Here is a 23,246-nt window from a genome sequence, read left to right as displayed (position 1 = left end):
CATAAAATAAAACATATTAAAACCATTTATACATCAAAATATACTATCTACTCAAAAAGAGCATATTACAATATATATATAACAATTAATATCTAATAGTACTTATATTACGCTTTCGTTTATTTAAAATAATTCTCATTATTTTAAGTTTAATATAATAAGGGTATGGCTTCTTAAGGGCGTGTTTAGCCCATCTCAAGGTAGATGATGACTCATCGTGCCCTACATATGCTTCCATATGACAGAGGAATGTCTTGTTTTATTGCCCTAGTTTTGTTTGAATAAAGGAAGAACTGAACAAGATCCTCAGGCAGATGTTAGCAGCCCTAAACTTAATCACGTTGAATATGATTAAGCTGGAGAACTGGAGTCAAGAAGATTATCTAGAAACTAACTTATAGATTAATGATTTTTCAGCATACTTAAATAGATTAGCTTTTGGTTGTAAATATTTAAAAAAGAAGAAAGTACAATTATCTAAAGGTAATAGTGATGCAGTAAGAATATATACATATCATTACTGTGAACATACTGAGAATAGTTCTTGTATATTTGACTAAAAAGACATACTTGGGTGTGAAAAATGTTTCAAATTAAATGCTTATTATTTATTAAAGATAGATATCGATAGTCAAATAACCATGTTTTAGATTGAATATATAATCACATTACCTGTATGTATCCTAGTGTTTGTACTCTCATATTTTCATTAATAAAAATGAAATTTTTGAATTGATCAAATGATAACTTTTTCAGATGTAGCCAGTCCTAAGAAAACAGAGGAGGAGGATAAGATGGCTTGTAAGTTTTTTTCTTATTCCACTGTTTTTAGTTTTAGTTTTCAATACAGATATTACTATAGTAGACTGTTGTTTAGTTACAGTTGTGGTTGACCTGCACCAAAAGAAGCTCTTGATTGGAGGTTAGTTATTTGATGATTGTTCTAATTTTTCACTGTAGTTAAACACATCTGTTAGTTCTAAGATAGATAGAACAATTCATGGTCTGGGCACCCTAGTTCTCAGATAGATCAAGTGAGGTGTCACATTCAGCACTATTCATAGGGTTGCACTTAACACAGATCATCCTTTGTCTACGGGAGCTTCTTAATAAATTCTCTTTACAAACAGGAGCTGCCTCTCTTCTTGGATTGATCTCATAGAAACTTGGTACTAGTGGCTGTTTTCTTGCTCTCTCTTAAAGTCCCTGGAGTAACCCTACGATAACTCGGGTCTTACTTATCTGTTAGACCTGTTATCCTGGTGTGAATAACTAGTACAGGAAGTAGGCCATCGTGCTTTTTGTCTGAGAAGAACCAATGGAATAATAATTATAATACCTACTTTAATTTCTGTCTTGGCTTACCAGCCACTTTGTTCTAGAAGGAGAGAGTTTATTAATTAACAGGTTGGCTTGTCTTAGTCCACTACTTTTCCTCTACTGGTTGTCTGCTTTCCTCCCTGTTCAGTCAAGAACAGGGATTTAAACTTTTTTTTTTTAAATATTTATTTATTGCTATTTACAACTGTACATTATTATACATCTAGTAAATCTGATCTAAGTTAAATTGGAGTGTTACAGGCGTGTAGAGAAACTACCCATTGGTAGCACTCTAATGACATTTTACATTAGCTGGTCTCGTGGCCATCTTCTTTTCAGGCCTCGGAGGATTGTCAGGAATGGAAGAGGATGCAAGATTAGAAACTAGGGGGTTTGAGTGGTTAGAGAGTTTATAATGGAAGGAGTGATATCTGGTTCAGGCTAGATCGGTTACATAGGGGACATTAAAGTCTTTATGTATGATTTTATTTGTGAAAAAGTAAGGAGCATTGAGGATTTTACGAAGGATTTTGGATTGTAAGGATTGAATACGAGAGGAATTTGAAGGTTTAGTGGAGCCCCAAAGCTCAACTCCATATGTCCAGATTGGCCTTATTACAGTCATGTAAATCAGTCTTTTGTAATGTGTTAGAAGTTGAGACCGTTTGTCTAGTAAGTGCTGTAATAGTCGAAATAGACGTGCAGTTTCCTGTCTTTTCAGTCTTGTGTGAGGATTCCAGGTTAATCGTTTGTACAAATGTAGTCCAAGGTAGCGGATCTGTTCGACAGGGGTAAGAGTAACATCATTAAATGAAACTGTAGGGCAGTCAGTAGGTTTACGACGAAGGGTAAAGGTGATTTGATGGGATTTGTTGGAATTTATCTTAATCCTCCAATTACGACACCATTCTTCGAGGGCTGTGATATGGGATTGGAGATTTTGGGATACGATTAATGGGTTATTATTAACACCAAGCACACATCGGCATACGTGGTGATGATAGTGTTAGGATTGGTTGGAATGTCAGCTGTATTGACGGTGTAGAGGATGGGACCAAGAATACTACCTTGAGGAACACCAGCAGACTGAGAATAGAGGGATGAATAGGAACCATTGTAGTTTACTTGGAAAAATCTATCAATGAGAAAGGAATGAATGATGAGAAAGTATGTAGGAGGTAGGAATTTACAGAGTTTGTAAAGCAGTCCCGGGTGCCAGACTTGATCAAAAGCCTGTTTTACATCGAAAAAGACTCCCGCATAGTACATTACGTGCTCCAAAGAAGACGAGACTACATCCACTACACGGTGACATTGCTGGATAGTAGAGTGGGATGTTCTAAATCCAAACTGGTGATCAGGGATTATATGATTAGAATCCAGGATGGGGTATAGGCGTTTCAAATCGAGTTTTTCAAGGATTTTGCCCATGATCGGTTATAGAGAGATAAGGCGATACGATGATGGGTATTGTGGAGGCTTTTGGGGTTTGAGAATGATTTTAACTATAGATAATTTCCAGGGGTCAGGAAAATATGTGGAATGGACTACGGCATTATATATGTAAGTGAGGCATAGGATGGCTTTCCGAGGAATAAGTTTTAGAATGTGGGATGTTATTAGGTCGTATCCAAGAGTATAGCCTATGTATAGCCTATTAGCTGTCTCCCAATGCTGTTGCCAGTTATGTTGTTTTCTGTTCTTCTCCCTTTGAAATCTAAGAGTGATGACATCTACAAGATCAGTTCTCATCAAAGATCAACTTAATAGGAAAAATTTTTTGGACACTTCAATTAGTCAATGATTAACCCCAAGGTATGCATGCAGTAACAATCATAATTATGAGAGCATCCAGTAGTAAAACCCATTCCACCTTAGTAACAACATTCTAACATTTGGAGTAATTGCTGATCAAGACCCTATTTCCTTTTCACCATTCACTCCCATTTTATGCACTAAGGAACCAATTTAATCTGTCAGTAATCAAATCCACATTTGTGCATAACCTACTACCGTTAATCCGATTTTTATGAAATTTTCAGTGATTGTCCGGATTGGAAGCTAGATGATGACATTGATTTAACCAGATCCCATCTACTTCTATTGCTTACTTTTACTTCCTTGATACATATAATTTCAAAAGCTGGTAGACAAATTCGTCCTAAATTAGGAGGAAAGTTGGGGCTTAGTTTAAAAACATTTCACAGTATCAAAAATCACCCATTAGTTCCATGTATACATGTGCAAATGTATTTTCCTTTATATGCCTCTATTTCTAAAACCGTTTGTCCCATAGGTTTTATTCTCAAATGACAAATCTTTAAACTTGAAATTTAGATAGTTATGTCCCCAACGAAATCTGCAGACTAAGGATATTTTCCAGAAAATAAAATAAGTGGCTTTTGGGGAAAGAAAAGTACAAAGGAAGTTATACTGACCTAAATACATTGCACATTTGTTTCTGTTTCTAATAAATATATATTGCAGTATTTAGATCCCAATTGTGTTTAATGATTTATTTTTATATTTTAAATTTTATTTTAGATGATAACATACCCTCTCAAGTATTTATAAAACAAGAACTTTTTGAAGAGGGGGAGAACATAATTGAAGACGGTTTTTTTGATGAAGGTCATTTTCGTGAGTATAATTATTTTTTGTTATTTTCTTAGAATTTTCATTCTTAATCATCATTTATAAATGCACATAAGTCTACCATTATTTTACTTGTATTACTTATATGAAGGCCCTGGTAAGTAATGACACCACTTAAGTGCTCAGTTCACTGATGTTACCCTAATCTGATAAACTTTACACTAACTATCAATGTTATAGACTTTGGTTACTGTGATCTCCCATCTCAAAACCTCGGTTTCCATTACTGGGCTGGATCATTCTTCGTAATATGCTTATTTTGAAGATATATCCAGACTTCTGATCAATTGGTCAAAACTGGAAAAGCTATAGTATTTCAGAGATTCACCAGTGAGTTTTTATTAGGCAGATATTACAGTGGAGTAGTCTAAACAGTAGTAAGGAGAGTGAAGAACTTCCTGTAAAAAACAAAATGTATTTCAATGGAAATTTTTAAAGTGGAGTAAACAGGAAACTGAGGTCCAGACTATGATATAAAGAGAGTTCAAAAATTTCAAATCAAATAACAGTCGGATGGTCTCAGGAATTGTTGAGGTTTAATCATGAATATATGGTGGCTATTTAGGGTAATCTTTTCCAGTTTTCCAGATATTATTCTGAACAATAATTTTTTTAAAATTTCATCCTTCATTTTAATCTTCTCGTTGTTTGCATAGTTAAAGGCTCGTCCTAGTCTGTAGTTGGGGGAGTGTGTTGAAATAGGTTGGTAACCTGTTGTGTTACCTGTCTTTCTTGCCTTATGTTGGAGAACATAGGGGCATTTAACTCTGAATAAAAAAAAAAGACTTGTCCTATTATGTGTGTTCTATTAGCCTTGTGTATAGAATTATTGTTAGATTCATTAATTTCATTTTCTTCCAAAATTTTTAAACTGCCTTCAAAATCATTGAAAAATCAATAAAAGTATTGTGTAATATGCACGTAAAATGAACAATGAGACCATTAAATTCTGACTGTGTTTCTATTTTTTCCAAGAATTCTTCCCTTGAACATCATAATACCTAATGTATCAACTGATACAATTATATCAATTATGTAATGAATAAACATGATCCTCAATAAATATTATTATCTTATTAAAGACAATGATGACAATCAATAAGCACTACTTATAAGTTTGTAAAAAAAAAAATTATTGAAACCACATTCATAATCATGATCATTTTCTACATTACCTTTTAACTGATATATGATTTAATTTTAGTTAAGGCAATTTCAAAAAATATTTAATTACAACTATGAAAAATTTGGTACAAGTATCGCAATGTGTTTGGTTCAGATCATTGGTAGGTTTAATTATATTGCAAAAATAAATTTGTTTAAGAAGAACTATGATTTTAGTTAGGACAATGGAAAACATCCTTCAGGAAAATAAATATAGTATTTGGCCTATTATTGTTTTACATTCTGTTTTTAAGTAAGTTGATTCCCTGGAGGATCTTCTTCACTCTGCTTCATATTCATTGGATCTGGAAGAACTTTCAATAAATAAATGATAAAGTTAGCATGATCATTTAATTGTTTACTTTTTTTACTCTATAATCTTGGTACCACTAGGATGGTTTCTGTTTCCTTTGGCCTATTTTACAACTTTGGCTCAGTGTATTTATTTTAAATGCAAATTAAAAATGTTAGCATTATAATTGTCTAAGATATTAGAATAAGATCATTTTTTATGATATCATTTTCATTTACAGCTTCTGACAATATTGATCTAGGAATTGTCAAGCAAGAGAAAGAATTTGTCTTAGAAGAGCCTTCTGTAAAATACTGTAAGTTGTTTTAATCAGTTTTATCCAAATACGGTAGAATTTTGTTAAACTGACTCTCTGGGTAATCTAACCATCTTTGGACCTCAATTCCTAAAGCATTAAACCGGCAAGTTCATGATGAATATTTATCTGAAAATGTTAATTCATTGAAAACCCTCTCCTATCCTTTTTAGTAGCGACTCTTTCAGTTTTATATCAAGCTTGGTCTGGTGAAGTGAAATTATTTTAACTACTCAGTGTTTTGGTTCTTCCATATCAAAGGCTGGGAAGCTTTGTATTGATGCAGGAAATGGAAAAAACATATTTCCTTCGAATTATAAATTTTCACTCATAAAAGTTCTTATATTTCAGACATCAAGCAGCAAATTTGGTTCGTTCTGTGTCTATTGGTCTGTGGTATAAGTAATGTTCATGCAAAATAGATTGAACCATTTATACGATTTTGATGAAATTTTCTGGGATTGTGCGGGTCCCAATACCATCATATTCCATCCACCTTTACAAGTGTGCAGACTTATTTTCCATGGAGCTCCTATAATTTAAAAACTGCTTGCTGATTTGACTCAAATTTAGTGGAATGTTAGGGATTAGTATAAAAGGGGTCTGGTACCAGTTCTATCTGATTTCATCAGTTAATTTCAATTACCCTCACACAAAAAACCCTTTCTGGATACACCTATATTTCAACAAAGGATCGTTCCATAAATGTTATTCCCGAACAACAAATCATTAACCTTGAAATATAGGTTATTACCTACACAATAGAAATTTTGAGAAAAAGGATTATTTCTAGAACATGAGATTAGTTCACAGAAAAAATTAAGATAATATTAAAAGCAAAGATAAAAACAGTGAGAAAGCACTACTGAAACCCTGACTTATGCACTTGACAGACTTTTTAAATTTTTCAAAATGGTAAAACAAGGCATTTAAAGAAGATAAAAGACAATGACTGAAGATTGCCGATGTAAAAGGAAAGAATTAAAATCAAATCCAACACACGTTGGCAGTGATGATTAAGCTGCACAGAGGACATTAAAAAAAAATGCAAATAGCATTTTAGATGATGTAATATCAACTTTACTTAACCTCAAATGGAGAAAAGGGACATTATCAGGACTGATTATTCAGGAAAATAATTTCACTTTTGATGCAAAAATTGGTAATTTGAATCCTATCAACCATAGGCATCAAAGGCATTCACAGCCTTTAAAGGGTGGCTCCAGATATGTAGTTTGACAATATTCGATTCCAGCTGAAAATCTTTTGATCTTGTTTGGGTATAATAAATCATCGATAAGTAAAAACAAATAGCATCTGGAACAAGATTGTAATATTCATAAAACTAGCCTTAATTAGTAACTGCTCCCTAATAAATCACAAGCATAAAAAATTGGGATATAAAAAACAAAAAGCCGACACTGTTTTGCTAATAAATAAATTTATATTTAAAACACATATTTTTTTTCTTTGATCAGTCGACCTTTTATAGGTTCAGAACTATTCCTGATCTGATCCCATGTAGTTTGGTTTAACGAGGTTCTACTGTATTGATGAAGAAGAAAGTTACCTAAATTTTAAATTATTACTTTGCTTTCTCTGTGAATTTGGCAGATGTGTTCACAAATTTTGTTGTTTATTTGTTTTCAGAGAAAATTTGATTTAATATTTAGACTATTATCGCCACAATTTTTAGCAAAAATGATTTAGTAATTATTAAGTTCTTAATATTTTAGGTTTTCAAGCTAGGCAAGAAACTGTAGAAGTACTTATTCAATCCCCTGTTGATAGGGAAGTATCTGTTGCCAAAGCTGCATTAACGATTTATTGTAAGTGATCAATCAATCTTAACGATTTTAATATTATATCATTATGATGAATTTTTCATAATTCATTCTTTCTTTCATTTTAGCTCCTCCAGGTAAAGAACAGAAGGACTCTGTTGATGACAATATTCAAGCCACTATTAATGGTATTTCTTTTTGAATATGTCAAGCTAGTTAATGTTTATCTGTTGGTTTGAGAAAACTAAACTTCTGCGTGATCAGAAATTTGTTAACTAATTAATGAAGTAAAATTTAAACATAACCTCTATAAATCAATGGGATTCTGTTTGTATTTTTAAATTTGTTTATATGGTAGGGAATGTATGTGGTATCTTACCAGGGTGTCTGCCAGTCGGGATTTTGAAAAATTTGAGAATGTCAGGGATTTTGTTTGATTTTGAATTCGTTGTGGATTTTTGGTAAGTTTGGAAAGTTTCATTAGTTAAAAAATTCAATATCTTACTTCAATTTTCATGAGTTGTGGAATATCTGATTTTGGCAAATATAGGGATAAAGGAAACTGCTAAACAGAGAGTTATATCTGCTGATTGGGCTATTTAGCGAGAAAATGTAAGGCGTCTTTTTTTTTTTTTTTCAGATAGCACTGTGACCAATAAGGCCTATTGTGCGTCATCCACATTACAACATTGTAGAAACACCACAACATTATAACAAGCTCATTAAAGTTTAAGATGTGTAGGTTCTACAACTTTTAGTATGCTTGAGGGATTGATCAATTCACACCGCTTGGAGTCCACGACATGATTCACACCAAACAGTGCAAACCTGAACCCTGAAAATCAGTCACACTAACAAACAATGTGGTATGTCGTTTCATCCTCAGCATTACAGAATCTGCACAGAGATGATCCCGTAAGCTTGAGGTTAAACATATGTTTAATATTATGTCTGCAGTGACCTCTGACTTTCCTTAGAGCCTCTTGTCCAGCTGAAGCAATATTTCACTTTTGCGAGAATTTGTTGAATACTTCATAGCAGTCTTCTACAACTGTAGAACATTTAACAAAGTTATTAAGTGTCCCTATTGCTTCCTGGTTATTGGTGTAAATTGTTATTCTTCTACCAGAGTCCTTCCTCTATAAGCGTACTGGCCCAATAACTTATCCCAAGTATTTATGATTGAAATACTGATGTGTACTTCCCTAGGAAAATAGATATACCTTCTAAAAGTGTATCACCACACCAGATGCCAGCTCCTGAGCCTTGGGCTCTTAGGGAGCCTTTGTGTAGCGATTAATACCTTTGTTTGGTTTCTGGATTTCGGTTCTATTTATCTTTACACTAAATCTAGCGTCTTTATATTTGCGGATTTGAGTGTCCGAGTGCATGGAAAGCACCCTATCCTCCTTTATCCAATGAATAATCTTTCCATATCCTGCCAACTCCAGGGCTCTGTGCCATCATACTAGAGCTATATATTGAACCATAGTCTTATGGCTGTAATGAAAAGCTAGTATACCATTCTGGATTTAAGCCTCCAAGTCGCATCAACTGCTCTTTTACAAGCCCATATGCAGTTAAGATCTTTGCCAAATTTCTTCTGCACATGCCTATGCCATTGTAATTTATGGTCCAGAATATCCATCAGGTGTTTCACCTCTCTACCGTGGTTTATTTGGATCCCGTTTAGTGTAGGTGATCTGATTGTCACCTTTTCTTTCTTAGTAAAGACATAGACATTAACCTTGAGCAGAATGATGTTCAGACTGTTGTCCTTACACCAATCCTCCAGGATGTCTGTTGATGCTTGCAATAAATCTGTGATACATTAGGATACTTTACTCCATTCAGGATCACAATATCATCTGTGTATCCCTGTGTTTAAAAACCTGCAGTGTTAAAAGATTGACAACAATGAGACTACGACTAAACACCACAGTCTGGGTCTAATCCACATTTCAGAGTGGCCTAACTCCGATTTAGGGACCCTTTCTTCCAGCATGGAAGAAATCCATCCGGATGCAATGAGATCTATATTTCTATTCCTTAGCGCATCATTAATAAAGCTATAAGGAATTTTGTTAAATGAACTATGGATATCAGTGAAGATGCCAACTTTGATTTCTTGTGTGATGACATCAGTACGTGTCAGTGAATTATTGGAATATTCCAGATGCCAGGTATTGTTTATAACCTTTGGACTGCATCTGGTTAATTCTATGAGAAGCAAATTCTGGAATTCCTGTTCATCTCATTACAACATATAGATCATATCTAATGTATTTACGAGCATGTATCTGAGCATAACTCTTCAATGTAGACATGCCTACATTAACTATATTCTGGCTGACACTGCATGTTGCCAAAGTAAAGCATATAATTTCTAACCTGATCCCATTATAGAAGGTAGGTGTCCTGTCCCTGTTAAGTATGTCTACATCAAAATTAATAATAGTATCTATGATTTTTTCATCTGTGTGGTTGTTGTTGGAGCTGCCCCATACCTCTTGGTATGCATTAGCATCCAGCTCTGTTGTGGAGGACAAGTCTTCACTGGGCAGCCAGTATTGACATTCTCCACCATTCAAGACCTTCTCAAGTTCTGTTGTGGAGGATGAGTCTTCACAAATATTTCAACTACATCATGATACCTGCCTTTCCTTTATCTCCTTGTGTAGTGGGTAAACTGGGCTGTTTTAGAATCTCTGTATAGTTGCCAAAGAGGCAGCAGTTTTAGATTACTTTAAAAAAAAAGGAATGCAGGCTCTGGGATGCATAGGTACAGAGATGATACTATAATAAGAATATAATATATAAGAACAGAGGTCTCAGAGGGAACTCTTAACTCTTTTTTCAATAGTTTGATCTTGTTTTGGAGTCTGCCTTTTAGGTTCAGTCAACTTAGCTACATATTTCAAACAAAACCTTGCAGTTCCAACTGCTAAACCTTGGGGAAGCACACCGCTGTGCTTCGGTGGCTGCCCTCCAGGTGCAGTAGCTTTAGACGCTGGTTCTGTTGAGATCCCTGCAGCCTTGGCCACTGCCCCTGAGGCTGTCCCGTCATAGTCAAACATGGTTTATCCTTCGCAGCTTGCCCTACATGAACAGGAGCTCTGACTGCCAATGGGAGGGAGCCTTGCAGTTCTGGCCACCGACCTGCATGGTGGCTCCGTCACATTTGAGCTTTGTCTTTGCTCCAGTGTTTGCCCTTCAGGAGCAGCAACCTCAGCTACCAGTTCCTGTTGGAACCTTGCAGTTTTAGTCAGAGACCCTTGGGACCCTTGGTTCAGACGCATCTCCATGGTATAGGGGCCTTCCCTTTTTCCTATTGCAGCTTTTCTGGGTCTTGGAGAGAGGGTAGTGTTGGCTGTGTCCTGATATGTGGTAGCAGATCCATCACCAAGTTTCCTCCGATAGCAGAATGACTAGGATGGTAAGCTAAATTAAGAGTGCTTGCTTTTTCGTTAGAGTTAGCAGTGGATTGGGCAACTCTATCAGCTTGAGCTGAGGTTGCTCCAATCTATGCCTACACTCCCATCGGGACATTTGTGTCTTTGTTCTGCCCAGTAATTTTTTTGTTGTCATATTTTGGTTATCCATTATAACTTTAATTCTTGGAGCAATTTTTTTTTTAACTTCACCATAAGTGTGTAATTAACATTAAAATATCTAACAATCATTGAAAATACTCCAATTCAGGACATATGTCAGAAACTAGAAATAGGAAGCAAAACATATTACAATTTTTAGTTTCTTGTATTTCGTTCTTTCTGGTAACTTTTGTAACAAAATTTTATTTTAAATACACAATTATGTTAAAACATCACCAGAATGTAGTCTATATACAATTATGGCATTTTTTAAAAAAATTAAAAGTGTATAATATTTATAGAAAAATGAAAATATTATGTTTTTTGTACTATGCTAATTCATTTTTGGATTCAATATTCAAAGAGATTTATCATCTCCATTATTTGAATTTTATTGTTTCTGGAATTAATAATGTGGTAATCCTTCTGAACAATCCGTATCCAGTTCCATTCATCTCTATAAGCTTCCATGATGGACAATTTCCAAAGTTCTGAGTTTTGAGCATCAGGAGCTATAGCTCCCTTGATCAACATCCACTTGTTTTTAATATTAGTGACTTGGTTGAAAGAGAAGCCCTGCAATTTTATGGAATCTTGCTTTTTTATCCACAACTAGAAAGCAAAGCCTGATTCGGTCCTGTCTTTTACTATTATTAATATGTTACATGAGTGTTAGATGATTTAAAAAATCTTCATAAAACAAAAAAAATAGTAGGGATTATTAAAACATAAATTGAACTAGTGATAAAAAAAGAATTAAAAATGTAGGGGTTTCCAGTTTTCATTTGTTAAACATTGCTTCTGATCACAAAGTTACCAGTTTGAAATTTCCTAGAAAACTCTTGAAGGAGTAAGGAATTTTATTACCAACATTGATAGACACAATGGTTACTCTTGCATTCCTGAATCATTGATAGAATCAATTAATTTTCATTTGTAAGCTAACATTTCTTATGTTCATATTTATTTTTTTAGGACCTACTCGTAAAACATCAAAAATTCATCAGTGTCTTCTGTGTCCTTACAAAACTGGGAGGCCTGATCATTTAAAACGACATCAAAAGGTCCATCTTAAAGATAAACCACATAAATGTTCACAATGTACTTATAAAACTGTTGAACCTGTTTCACTTAAGAAACATATGATGTTAAAACACCCACCAGAGAAACCGTACCAATGTCCAAAATGTCAGTATAAATGCTTAAGTGAGCGGGATATGAGTAGACATCTTAAAAGACAGCACCAGAAGAACGATCTCCACTATTGTTCAGAATGTGACTATAAGGCTGAACAGTTTCAGGATCTGGAAAATCATATCGCACTTCTCCATAACAAAGCTGATTCGCATCAATGCCTTGATTGTTCCTTTACTGCTCAAAGTCCCCAGGAGTTAAAAAATCACATTACAGCTCTTCATAAAGTCCAGCAGTGTTCTCTTTGTGAATACCACACCACTGATCTTCGTGACATGAATAAACATGTCAGGTCTATCCATGCTAAAGATAAACCATATTACTGTTCACAATGCAGCTTTAGAGCTGCTGTGGTAAGCAAGTTAAAAAGACATATAGTGGCCAAGCATCCTCTTGAGAAGCCTTACCATTGTCCAGATTGTGATTACAAAACAGCTAGTGAACGCAATATGAAAAGACATGCAGAGACCCAGCATCCTCATCAATGTGAAAAATGTGAATTCAAAACTCCACATTATCAAGATTTAGAAAAACATATTGCCACATTTCATACAGATTGCAAATCTTATTCTGAAGATGATGATTATAGAACAGACAGTAGTTATGAAATGGTGAAGCATTTGACTGCCAACCACCCAAAAGTCAAACTGCAAAAGTGTTCACTGTGTGATTATAAAACATCAATTCTTCGAGATTTTAGTAAACACACGAAAACTGATCATAAGAAAGACAAGCCTTTTCAATGCTCTCTTTGTGAGTTTTCAGCTGTTAAAGTTGCTATGCTAAAGAAACATACAATGGCCAAACATCCAAGAGAGACACCTTACAAATGTCCTGATTGTAATTTTAAAACAGAGAATGAACGAACAATGGAAAGGCATTTTAGGAATACCCATTCTAAAAGAAAAGAATGTTCTGATTCTGATAGTAATATCGAACAGATTCAGGAGCCGAAAAAACTTTCAGTGGCCAAGAAAGTAAGTGCAAGTGATCCTGAACAGAATAATTTGTTTATCAATGCTGAACATCATGGATGCACGCACTGTGATTTTAAAACTACTAATTTTGTTCACTTAAATAGGCATATAAAGGCTATCCATGCTAAAGAAAAGCCTTACCAATGTTCTCAGTGCGGGTTCAGTACTGCAGAAGCAGTTATTTTGAAAAGGCACGTAATGTCGAAGCATCCAAAACAGCAAACCTATCAATGCCCAGATTGCAGTTATGAAACTGCTAGTGTTCATGAAATGAATAAGCATACTACTACAATCCATCCAAGTGATTTAGAAAAACCTATACACATTAACTTGACTGAGTCATGTAGTTCAAGTGGTGAACAACAGCAAGGAAAACCTCATCAGTATTTAAAATCTGATTACGTAACATCTTCTTCTAATGAAATAGAAAATAATATAAAAATTCAACATTCTAGTAAACCTTCAAATATTGTTGATTCGGAACAGTGTATTAGTATTGAATGTAAGAAAGTAAAAGTTAACCAATGTGTGCATTGCGAGTACCAAACTTCTAATCCTCACCATTTAGTGAGACATGTTAGAGCTGTTCATGACAAAGAAAAACCATTCAAATGTCTGGAGTGTGAATTCAGTGCTGTGGAAGCTGTTTATTTAAAAAGACATATGATGGCAAAACATCCTTTAGAGAAACCGTATCACTGCCCAGACTGTGATTTTAAAACAGCTAGTGAACGTAGTATGAAGAAACATTCAGAGAGCCAGCACCCTGTTATTAACCCCTCTCGATGTAAAAAATGTAAATACAAACCATCTTCTCTCTCAGATTTGAAAAAACATCTAATGGCTTTTCATAGTGATAAGGAACCAATTCGTTGTAAAAATTGTGAATTCATGACAGATAGTAGTTGTGAGCTTGAAAAACATATCAAAAACTTACATTCTAAAGAAAAGCTGAAAAACTGTTCTCAGTGTAGATATACTTCACAAAATTGCAATGATTTAGACAAACATGTCATTTCAGTTCATAAAAACGGTTTAAATCAGCATATTAAGATAAAAAGTACGAAAAAGAAAATTTATAATATTAAAAAACCTGTTTGCAAATTAAGATCTTCATCAGATAAACAAAAAGAAGGTTTGCCTTTGAATATTAAGGGAAAGAAAATTTCAAATGGCATGAAGTCAAAAGTGAAGTGCTTCAAGTGTGGACAGTGTGACTTTACAAGTGCATATAGTCGTAGTGTGAGAAGGCATGTGATGACAGTTCATAAGAAAGGTAAACCTTTCAATTGTCCTATGTGCAGTTTCAGTTCTGTTGAACTTAGCTGCTTGAGAAATCATGTTATGGTTCAACATTTTTAAGGGATATCTCTCAGATTCTCAGTTAAAACTTGAAGGTAAAATCTTACAATAACTCTTTATTGATTTCTAAATCAATGAAGTCTTGACGATCTTTAAGTCAGTATCAAAAAGTGTGGTTACTTTTTGAGTAAATATTGATTTGGAATCTATGGCTGTAGGTCTTCATATTGTAATCTGGGTCTGCTATGTTACTCTTTGGTCAAAAATGTCAGGCTTTGACCACCAATGTTGGCATAGACTGTTGCATTCAGGATACACTGCAATATTTTATTATTACTATTGAGTAAGCGTTAAAGATGATGCAGAGCAGGAAGCATTGGATTGGCAGATGAAACAGCGAAACTGGGCTGTGCTGTAAATCTAGAACCAGTTGTGGGAAGAAAAGAAATTCTGCAGCCCTTCTCTTCAGGAGAAGGATTCATGGTTGTGCAAGTTTTAATATCACTGCCTACATGTTTGTATTATTTCTGTATCTTTTTTTATTTATTTATTTGTTTTAATATATTATTATTTTATTTTATTTTATTTTTTGCTTTCCCAAATCATTGAAAAATCATCCTAAAACATGTTTAAAATTAACTATTTGATTCGGTATTTCAAAACATTACCTAAGATATTTTTGGAGTTTTAAAATCAATATATTCTTAATCTGAGTTTAGTGCTCAGAAGTACTGAAAATACATATACATATATTTTCAATTTTTAAATAAAAAAAGTTTTTAATATGACAAATTTCCTGCTCTTTGCTTTGCAAAAATGCATGTTATTTAGGCCTGAATAAACAAATTGTTAAAAGTTTGTTTTGAATAAATTAAGTATCCTGAAAATTAATAAACATTATATATAAAAAATATTAACAATTTATGCAAAATTAATAAATTAAAATTTATTTAGGTTGATTTTTTATTCTGAGAAAAGTTAATCAACATGATTTATGAATTAGAACGACACAAAAAGTGTTCCACGTTTTTTCTTTTTCTGCCAAAAGGGTCCCACCGCCAACAAATGGTTGGAAACCACTGGCTTCCCTCAGCACACTATGTTTACATACTATGCCAATTATTCACAATCAATGACTCGTTCAGATTAATTTTTTGACTTAATGATTTCTATTTTCAAATGAAAGGTAATGTTTATACTGTCGTATCTAAACATAACTGTAAATAATATTGTTCTGACAAATATGTTATAGATGTAATAAATAGTTTTTTAAAAATGGATTTTTTTTATCCCATATTTAAATAGAGAATTATATATAGACACCTAATAAGTAATGTTATATCATTCTGGTATGAAACTGTGAAATACAGTTGAAACTAATAAAATTGACTTGTCAAAGAAAAATTCACAGGGAATGTATAGGAATTGTCCTTGGAGTCATAACAGACCTAATGACTAATGCCAGGTTAGTATTCTTGGTGTGGACATCATTTTGTGAGACTAATCCTGTTCTGGTGCATATGTTATGGAAATGAAAGATGAAATAGAATTTAAAAATGAACCATATTGTTTAATATATATTGAGGCTGGGTGGACCCCAGAAGGGCTCCAGAACCTGCAAGAGGGTTCTTAGGGCTGCCCTGTAACAGAAAACAATTTTCTGCCCAGTCGGATTCGAACTCCGGTCCTTGGAGTTAGTAGCCACGGCCTTACCCCGCGGCTCCCAACGCTACATGTTACATCAATTATATCGGCATTGAACCGACACACTGCCTGCTGTTGGTAATGTTCTGCGTCGAGGTCGGTCAGTAGGCTCCAGAGCGGCTTCCTCAGGGAGAATTGGGTGAAGTCTTTCATGTATGGGAATGCTGCGGTGTGGAACTCGACAGGCTTCCTGGCTGGAAATCCCAATTGCCCACAACCGGTTCTGCAACCTTGGTGGTAGCAGAAGCGGTGGACGATCGAAAATCATCTAGGAGATTGGAATTCTGGAATGGCGTTGTTTTTCATCGAGTGTCACCTGAAGACGGGTTCTATTCCTTTCGTAGGCTTGGCATCCGGTACGCCATATTTGAGAGTTGATAGTTGACAGTTGGGTGATACTGCCTAACCCCATATGCCAGAAATGGCTAAGCTGGGGGATTAAAAAAAGTTGATAGTTTCTCAAAACGTGCTCACATTTAGTTGTTGACAGAGTTGGGCAACTATGAAACTAATAGCTAAAATTGCCATGGATAATAATATATTTATTTATCAATGGTTCATTCATGAATAAGGATCGTATCCATTGCAATTTTAGCTATACCTAATTTTTGCCTATCTCTGGTAGTTGATAATAAGTTTTTTAATTAATATTAATTCTCAGTCACTTTTTTGTTGTAAATGTCTACTGGTTTATACTACAAACGCCCAGCCGTTAGGTGCTGACTTGATGACTTTTGCCACCACACAGACATCGTATTTATGTATTGTTTTTTTGGTAAATAATTTGACTTGTATATAATCACTTAACTTATTATATTTCTAAACGTATTATTTGAATAAATAAATATTACACTAGAATCTTCTGATCCACTGAAAGCTAACGTCTCGATGGCGTTAAATAGCTCAGAGAGTTGACTTAAAACAACTTAATAAACCAAATGATGGTGTGAAGATAGTTGATCGTAGATATATAATGGGAGATGGTCGGGGGTGCGGTCAGCAGAAAAAACAAATAAACAAACGAATTATTTATTTGTGCCGACATTTCTACCTGATTTTTAGGGCTATAAAAACAAAAAAGACAACAACCATCATTCAGAGAGAGGAAAAATAAATAAAAAATAAAATAATAATAATAAAAATATATAAATAATAGACTAAAAATTTGGAAGTATACATAATAATGGAATGAAAATATAAATTAGTTGATTAATAGCTATGGTCAAAGACAGTAGTAGATTGATTACATTATTATTTATGTACATATAAATGTGAGTAATAAATAAATGATACAGTGGATAAGAATGTTATATTGATTAACATTAAAAACCTTTAAGTTATATAGATGAATATAAAGAATTAGTTAAATTAATAATGGAGCTTATGAAAAAAATTATTGTAAAAGGAAAGAACAGGGGTAAGAAGAAATAAATGGAGAAAGGGGAATGAAGAAAGTAAGAAATGCGAGAGTAAGGTTATAGGAAGAGAATCAAGACTACATTGTTATAAATTGCAGGAAAAGCCGCCAGAGTGCAGGTCGGCAAAAGGCGTTAAGGGGCCTCTACATGTTGGCTGAGCCATGGCGAACTCAGACATACGCGAGCATGTGGCTTGGCTTGGTTGGCCTAGGCTCGTTACCGAGCCGTCGAGAGTCGGTTTTTTTGCCACAGATCAAAGGGGTTCGTGAGAGCGCTCGTGTAGCATCTACACCATTGTTCTTTGTCTAGTTGCAACTGAGAGCTGTTAGGAGGTTAAAGTTGTTTGTTGGTACTTTTTATAATAAGTTTTATATTTAATCTTATTTATTTATATTTAATTTCCTTTCATTTTCTTTTTTTGTAATAAAAATAATACAATCCAAGTGCAATGGCTGAACCACTAGTACGTCCGCCATGCTTGCCTCTCTGAATAACACTGACATGTTGATGGTCCGCTCTTTCTTTGCCGAGCACTTGTACGAGCCTCCGATCCGAGGCGAGCGGCCAACATGTGGATCCACCTTTAGATAAACAGAAATCTAACGGTCAAAAAGATGTAGAGATAAAATAGTCAATGTGAGAGTAAAAAAAGAAAAAAACAACATAAAAAGGTGTAAAATAATGAGGATATAGGATAATAAATTTGATTTTTAGATTTTATGAAAGTATAGAATATTTTCACATTTTATAAAACTATAAAATATTCTCATATTTGATGAAAATATAAAATGTTTTCTTATTTCATGAAAATATAAAATATTTTCCATTGGATGATGGTTGAGGGCGAGTGGTACGAATCTTCAATTTTGAGCTTGACTGTCCACACTAACCGTTATTTGGACTAGGGGGACATCAAAACGTTTGTTTCTGTCCAAAACCCGAATTAGAAATGTTCTAAGATCACAATACGTCCTCTTACTGTATATTCTACATGTAATTGAATCCCGTGACATCGGTCTTTCAAAGATAATGTGACATTTCGAGAATTTAGTGTGGTCAGAACAATAATATAGGATAGTACGTAGAATTAAGTGGATATAACCATTCAGAAAGAATATAAGAGAGTCAATGGCAAATAAAAATTTTACATTACTTCTTCTGAGAGGTAAGGAAGGGTTTGGAGTTGGTTCCTATTAGATAGGGAAGAGTAAAAAAAAAAATTTACTGATAAATCTGTAAATAAAAATACTTGAATTAGGAGTTTTGAATTCATTGGTATCGAAATGAAGTTTTTCCATTAAAAAAAAAACTACTTATATTTGAGAGTTATCTACATATATATACAAAAGATTTTCTCATCTAATAATATGAATATCTGTCGTAGTATGGACTCCTGTAGTAACCACTATAACCACGGCCATAGTAACCACCATATCTGCCCAGCCCAGAGTAGCCACCTGTAAATTTCAAAAGAAAGATTATTGAGCTCTGCATATTAATATTATTATCACACCATACTTAGTTAAAATCATGTATTTAATTTATTACACTACAATAATTGAATCGTTACTTGCATAAATCATACATGTCCATATTTATTGACTGAGACATGAGGCATTTCTACAATTTACGATTAAAAAAAAAAAAAAGATCTGCATCTTACCATAAGAATAAGGGTAGAGCGAATCGTAGTAAGAATTGCCGTAACCGTAAGAGCCATATCCCAGAGAACCATAGGAACCGTATCCTGGATAACCATAGGATCCATAGCCTGGTGAACCATAGGCTCCGTAGTAACCTGGAGAGCCGTAGTACCTCGAACTATAGGAGTAGGAAGTGGGGTAATCATATCCGTAGTCCAAATAGGACGGTTTCGAAGTGGCCACTCCAGCCAAGGCGGCGAACACCTGCAATGCATGGCACATTGTTATAGTCAATTATGTTTTATGCTAGTAATATATTGTATTTCTTAGAATTACGTGTAGTTTAGGTATAAGTTTTTAAGTTAAATTGTCTTTAAATTACTTTTTTGAAAACTAATGTATAAATGTTTTTTATTAACTTGAAGGAAGGAGTATAATGGAGAAAGTTGGCTGATAGAAAAAGTGAAGCCAAAAATGCGGGTCTTATGAGGAACCAAGGGCGTGGCAGAGGAATATGGGAAGAGTACGAGCCAATCACAAACTGGAAATCATTCGAATTGGACTGATTCAAAATTTCACTCAAATGTGTTTTCAACACAACTGCTTAGCTAAACTTCACGCTATGAATTCGGCCTTCATTGTTGATAAGATTCATTTTCATGTTCGCAGACTGAAAATCTGTGAACGGTTGTACTATAAATCCTATAAAGGATCATGTCATCTTATTATCCTTGGGATTTTAATTATAATAATTCGATATGGAATTTTGTGTGTACTAAACTAGTCTTTAATATAGAAAGATTTGACACCATTAAATTCTTATGGGCTTGTAGTTATTAGGTCAACTACGCAATTGGTTCAACATAAATCATAACCAAGTGTTACTGTCTTTTATACACTCTTATACGTATACATAAATTGGAATTAGGTTGTTCCGTGAAGCATTAAATGAATATTTGATTTGGGTTCCTGAAATTAAAGTTAAATATATTTTTGTGACCAAATTTACTACTAGTGTAGAATCAGCAGCATCACCAATAAACGTTAGGAAAAATTAAACCATTATTAGAGGTCTTAATGGCCTCCTTATCACCCTATCACTTTCGGCTTCTACAACGTAGTTATTATTATTGGCAAACCCTATTATGGAAACCTAACATCGCCCATTACAATTAAGCTATTCTATCCTCCCGCTACCTACTCCCACAACCTGTCCGTAAGCTCGTGCCCAGCAATAGGTGCTTTACACTGGGTCATTGGAAAATATGAATCTAAATGCCCATCGGTCGAATTTCCTGAAAATGCTGAACAAGTCTTCCATTGTTCACCTTTTGAATGTAAAGAAAAACTCTTTTGATACGACCATTGCATCATTTGTAGGTTAGAGTAAAATCAACTTAGTGCTCCTACAGCGCAAAAACGAAATTGTCAGTAACCGCTGTGAATAATAAGTACTGAAGGTAGAGTGGGAATCCAAGTTAAAAACAACAATGATCGTTTTTTATAGCAAGGAAACTTATTCTAAAGAGATCTTTTTGTAGTTATTCATTGTCACTGATTAATAAATACTATTCCAAGAATATTTTTAACGTTAAATATGACCCTTCGCGTGTTAAACAATGCTTGGCCTTATTACTAATTTAATCTATCCTTAACTCTGAACTAAATAAGGAAAAATAATTATGGCCATAAAAATTTTTTCGTGTATAATATGGGACATTTCATTTAATCAATATTCCAAAAGGAGCTGTTTTGTGATATCTTAAGTTATTATTAGGTTTATATCAATGTACAATGGTTTATTTTCAGCGAATAATGTGAAAATGGCACGAAACATCGTTAGATTATAATATTGGAATAAAATAATATACTTGTAATCAGATATCAGATGACGCAAGATAATAGTATTTTTAGTTGAAAAATTTAGGGAATCGGCTAAAAATAGTTATGGTTTATTTTTATTTTACAGTTTCCATGTTATTTCACATATCGTTGTATTGTTGTATCCCATCTATGTTACAACTAATCAATTATTTTAAAGGCAATAATTTTTATTTGAACAATATTATTACTATCTTATTGTTATCTAAGTCACTATCACTTCTTACAAACAATATTTCAAAATAACTAAGGAATTCTGATGAACAAATATATATGTTTTCTCGTTTTAAATAATAAGTTAAAATGAGTTATTAATTTCCTAACATAATATTTTTTTTTAGTACTTACTAGTAGGGTGAGACGAGACATACTCCTTTATGAGACGAACTGCTCGCTGCTAGAACTGCTATAGTTATTTCTGTGTGCGCGTGCTTGAGTATATATGCGAAGGGTCTATGGTAGACTGACCGACTAGGCCAAGGGAAACATTGTCTCAGGTTCACCTTCCCACTCTCATTATCTTCTTCTAATTCTTGTTCCTCTTCTCTATTGCTTCCTTTATCAAAGGATAATTCCCCGTTCGTATTGAACGTTCCATTCATTTGACTAATTGTCTTTAATCGTTTCTGGAAAGGCAGAATGGCTGGAAACTCCTCACACTTCAGCACTCTTGTTTCCTAATGATTCAGCGAATAAAGTTATTATAAGGAAACAATTAAATAATTGCAGGATTTAAATTTACTTTAGACATCATTAAACATTATTTATTTATTCTAATTTACAACTGCCTTTAGTAAAATTTGTGGAACTCAATAATGTTTCTAGATCAGAAAAGTGCCTTCTTTTTAGACAGCTAGGACTGTTATCAGGAATTGAAGACATAGCAAGTTTAAAAATAAATGGATTTGGGTATTTTTCTAAAGGTTATTTTTATTCATATCCGACTATTATTTCATAATTAAATAATCCCATAGCAAAACATAAGACATTTACTATAGTGAACTAGTAAGTTGATTTTCCCCCACAGTTCATTGTCGACACTATTAGCGAACAGACTAATTGCAAGAAAAATTGTTTAGCTTTAGAACAATTTTGAGAAACATTTATCGTTTGTAACTCACATAAAAAAAAATTCGACTACATGTCTGAAATTACTTATATGATCTGGGCATAGGTTTTATTATAGATGTATCAGTCATGAACAAGAAGCCCAGACTGCTGCAGGACATTCTTTTATAAATTTTTAATAAATATAAAATTAATTCATAGTCACTCAACCTTTATTTACATATTATTATTATTCATTATATTTATTCATTATTATTATTTTTTTTTCTCTCTTCACTTTTTCAAACTAATTTGTTTATTTTTACTATTAGAAGACAATTGTTTGTTTTATTTAAGTGTACCAATATCATTATTTTTTGTTATTAATTTTACTTTCCTCTTTTATTAAGAAGCATTATTCTTATCTATTTATTTTATTATTATTTTTTCTTTTAATAAGAACATTGTATATAGTTAGGGGTGTCATTGGTATGACTATACCCCCTCATAATCAACTGTTAAAAAAATCTTTAAAAAAGACCGATCTGGTATAAAAATAAAATAATAAAAAAAGTCATGAACAAGGGTAATTCCTATGCCCCATTAACTGATGAAAACTGTTTTACATGTTTCTTTTTCTTCCCCAACCTCTCTTAGTTTCTTTTAGTGTGAGTGCGGCTCCAGACAAGAATACAGGATTGCCAAGCTTCTCTATTTTAGTAATATTTTTTTAAAAAATACTTTATCCTATTTTATTATTTATAATAACTTTTGTCATTAAATGATTTCGTTGAACGTATTTCAGCACATCAAGTTAAGCGATGATCCCAATTATTTATAGCGTCTATGTCTTTCTCTATCCTACAGATTTACCCAAACCGTTTGTACTGTTTAGTCTCAATGATTTTCTTTCAGACCCTCTCTGATTTCTGCTAATTCTATAATCCCTATTTATT

General features: G+C 33.6%; 2 protein-coding genes across 8 annotated transcripts in view; one reads left to right on the top strand and one right to left on the bottom strand.

Annotated features, from left to right (window-relative positions):
- Positions 1 to 15,177, top strand: part of LOC106686950 (zinc finger protein 420) — a 26,273-nt gene extending 11,096 nt beyond the window's left edge. For 4 of the 7 annotated variants that reach the window (XM_014430566.3, XM_014430568.3, XM_014430571.3 and 1 more), the window contains exons 3-9: positions 757 to 801; positions 878 to 922; positions 3,865 to 3,960; positions 5,673 to 5,747; positions 7,484 to 7,576; positions 7,660 to 7,719; positions 12,100 to 15,177. In XM_014430566.3, coding sequence (XP_014286052.1) covers positions 757 to 801; positions 878 to 922; positions 3,865 to 3,960; positions 5,673 to 5,747; positions 7,484 to 7,576; positions 7,660 to 7,719; positions 12,100 to 14,657 — 2,972 coding nt within the window. In that variant the 3' untranslated portion in view covers positions 14,658 to 15,177. The remainder of the gene's footprint in view (positions 1 to 756; positions 802 to 877; positions 923 to 3,864; positions 3,961 to 5,672; positions 5,748 to 7,483; positions 7,577 to 7,659; positions 7,720 to 12,099) is intronic. The other 3 variants (XM_014430572.3, XM_067050815.1, XM_014430567.3) reach the window with 2 other exon arrangements.
- Positions 15,178 to 19,016: 3,839 nt separating this feature from the next.
- LOC106686945 (cuticle protein 6.4) lies at positions 19,017 to 21,732 on the bottom strand. The gene is made up of 3 exons (XM_014430555.3): positions 21,592 to 21,732; positions 19,383 to 19,626; positions 19,017 to 19,176 (listed from the first exon to the last, which is right to left on the bottom strand). Exons 1-3 carry the CDS (start codon positions 21,610 to 21,612, stop codon positions 19,079 to 19,081), a joined length of 363 nt encoding a protein of 120 aa, XP_014286041.1. The 5' UTR covers positions 21,613 to 21,732; the 3' UTR covers positions 19,017 to 19,078.
- Between the last annotated feature and the right edge of the window lie 1,514 nt (positions 21,733 to 23,246).

This window comes from Halyomorpha halys, unplaced genomic scaffold (assembly GCF_000696795.3).
Source record: "Halyomorpha halys isolate HHAL.00 unplaced genomic scaffold, Hhal_1.1 Scaffold899.1, whole genome shotgun sequence".
NCBI classification, from domain to species: Eukaryota; Metazoa; Arthropoda; class Insecta; order Hemiptera; family Pentatomidae; genus Halyomorpha; species Halyomorpha halys.
This window is presented reverse-complemented; position numbering and strand designations above follow the sequence as displayed.

Bases quoted from the DNA above. Each gene is read 5' to 3' on its own strand.
- LOC106686945 (XM_014430555.3), bottom strand. From the start codon at position 21,612: ATGTCTCGTCTCACCCTACTA. The intron at 19,627-21,591 runs GTAAGTACTAAA...CATGCATTGCAG, and splicing joins TGTCTCGTCTCACCCTACTA to GTGTTCGCCGCCTTGGCTGG. The intron at 19,177-19,382 runs GTAAGATGCAGA...TGAAATTTACAG, and splicing joins GCTCTACCCTTATTCTTATG to GTGGCTACTCTGGGCTGGGC.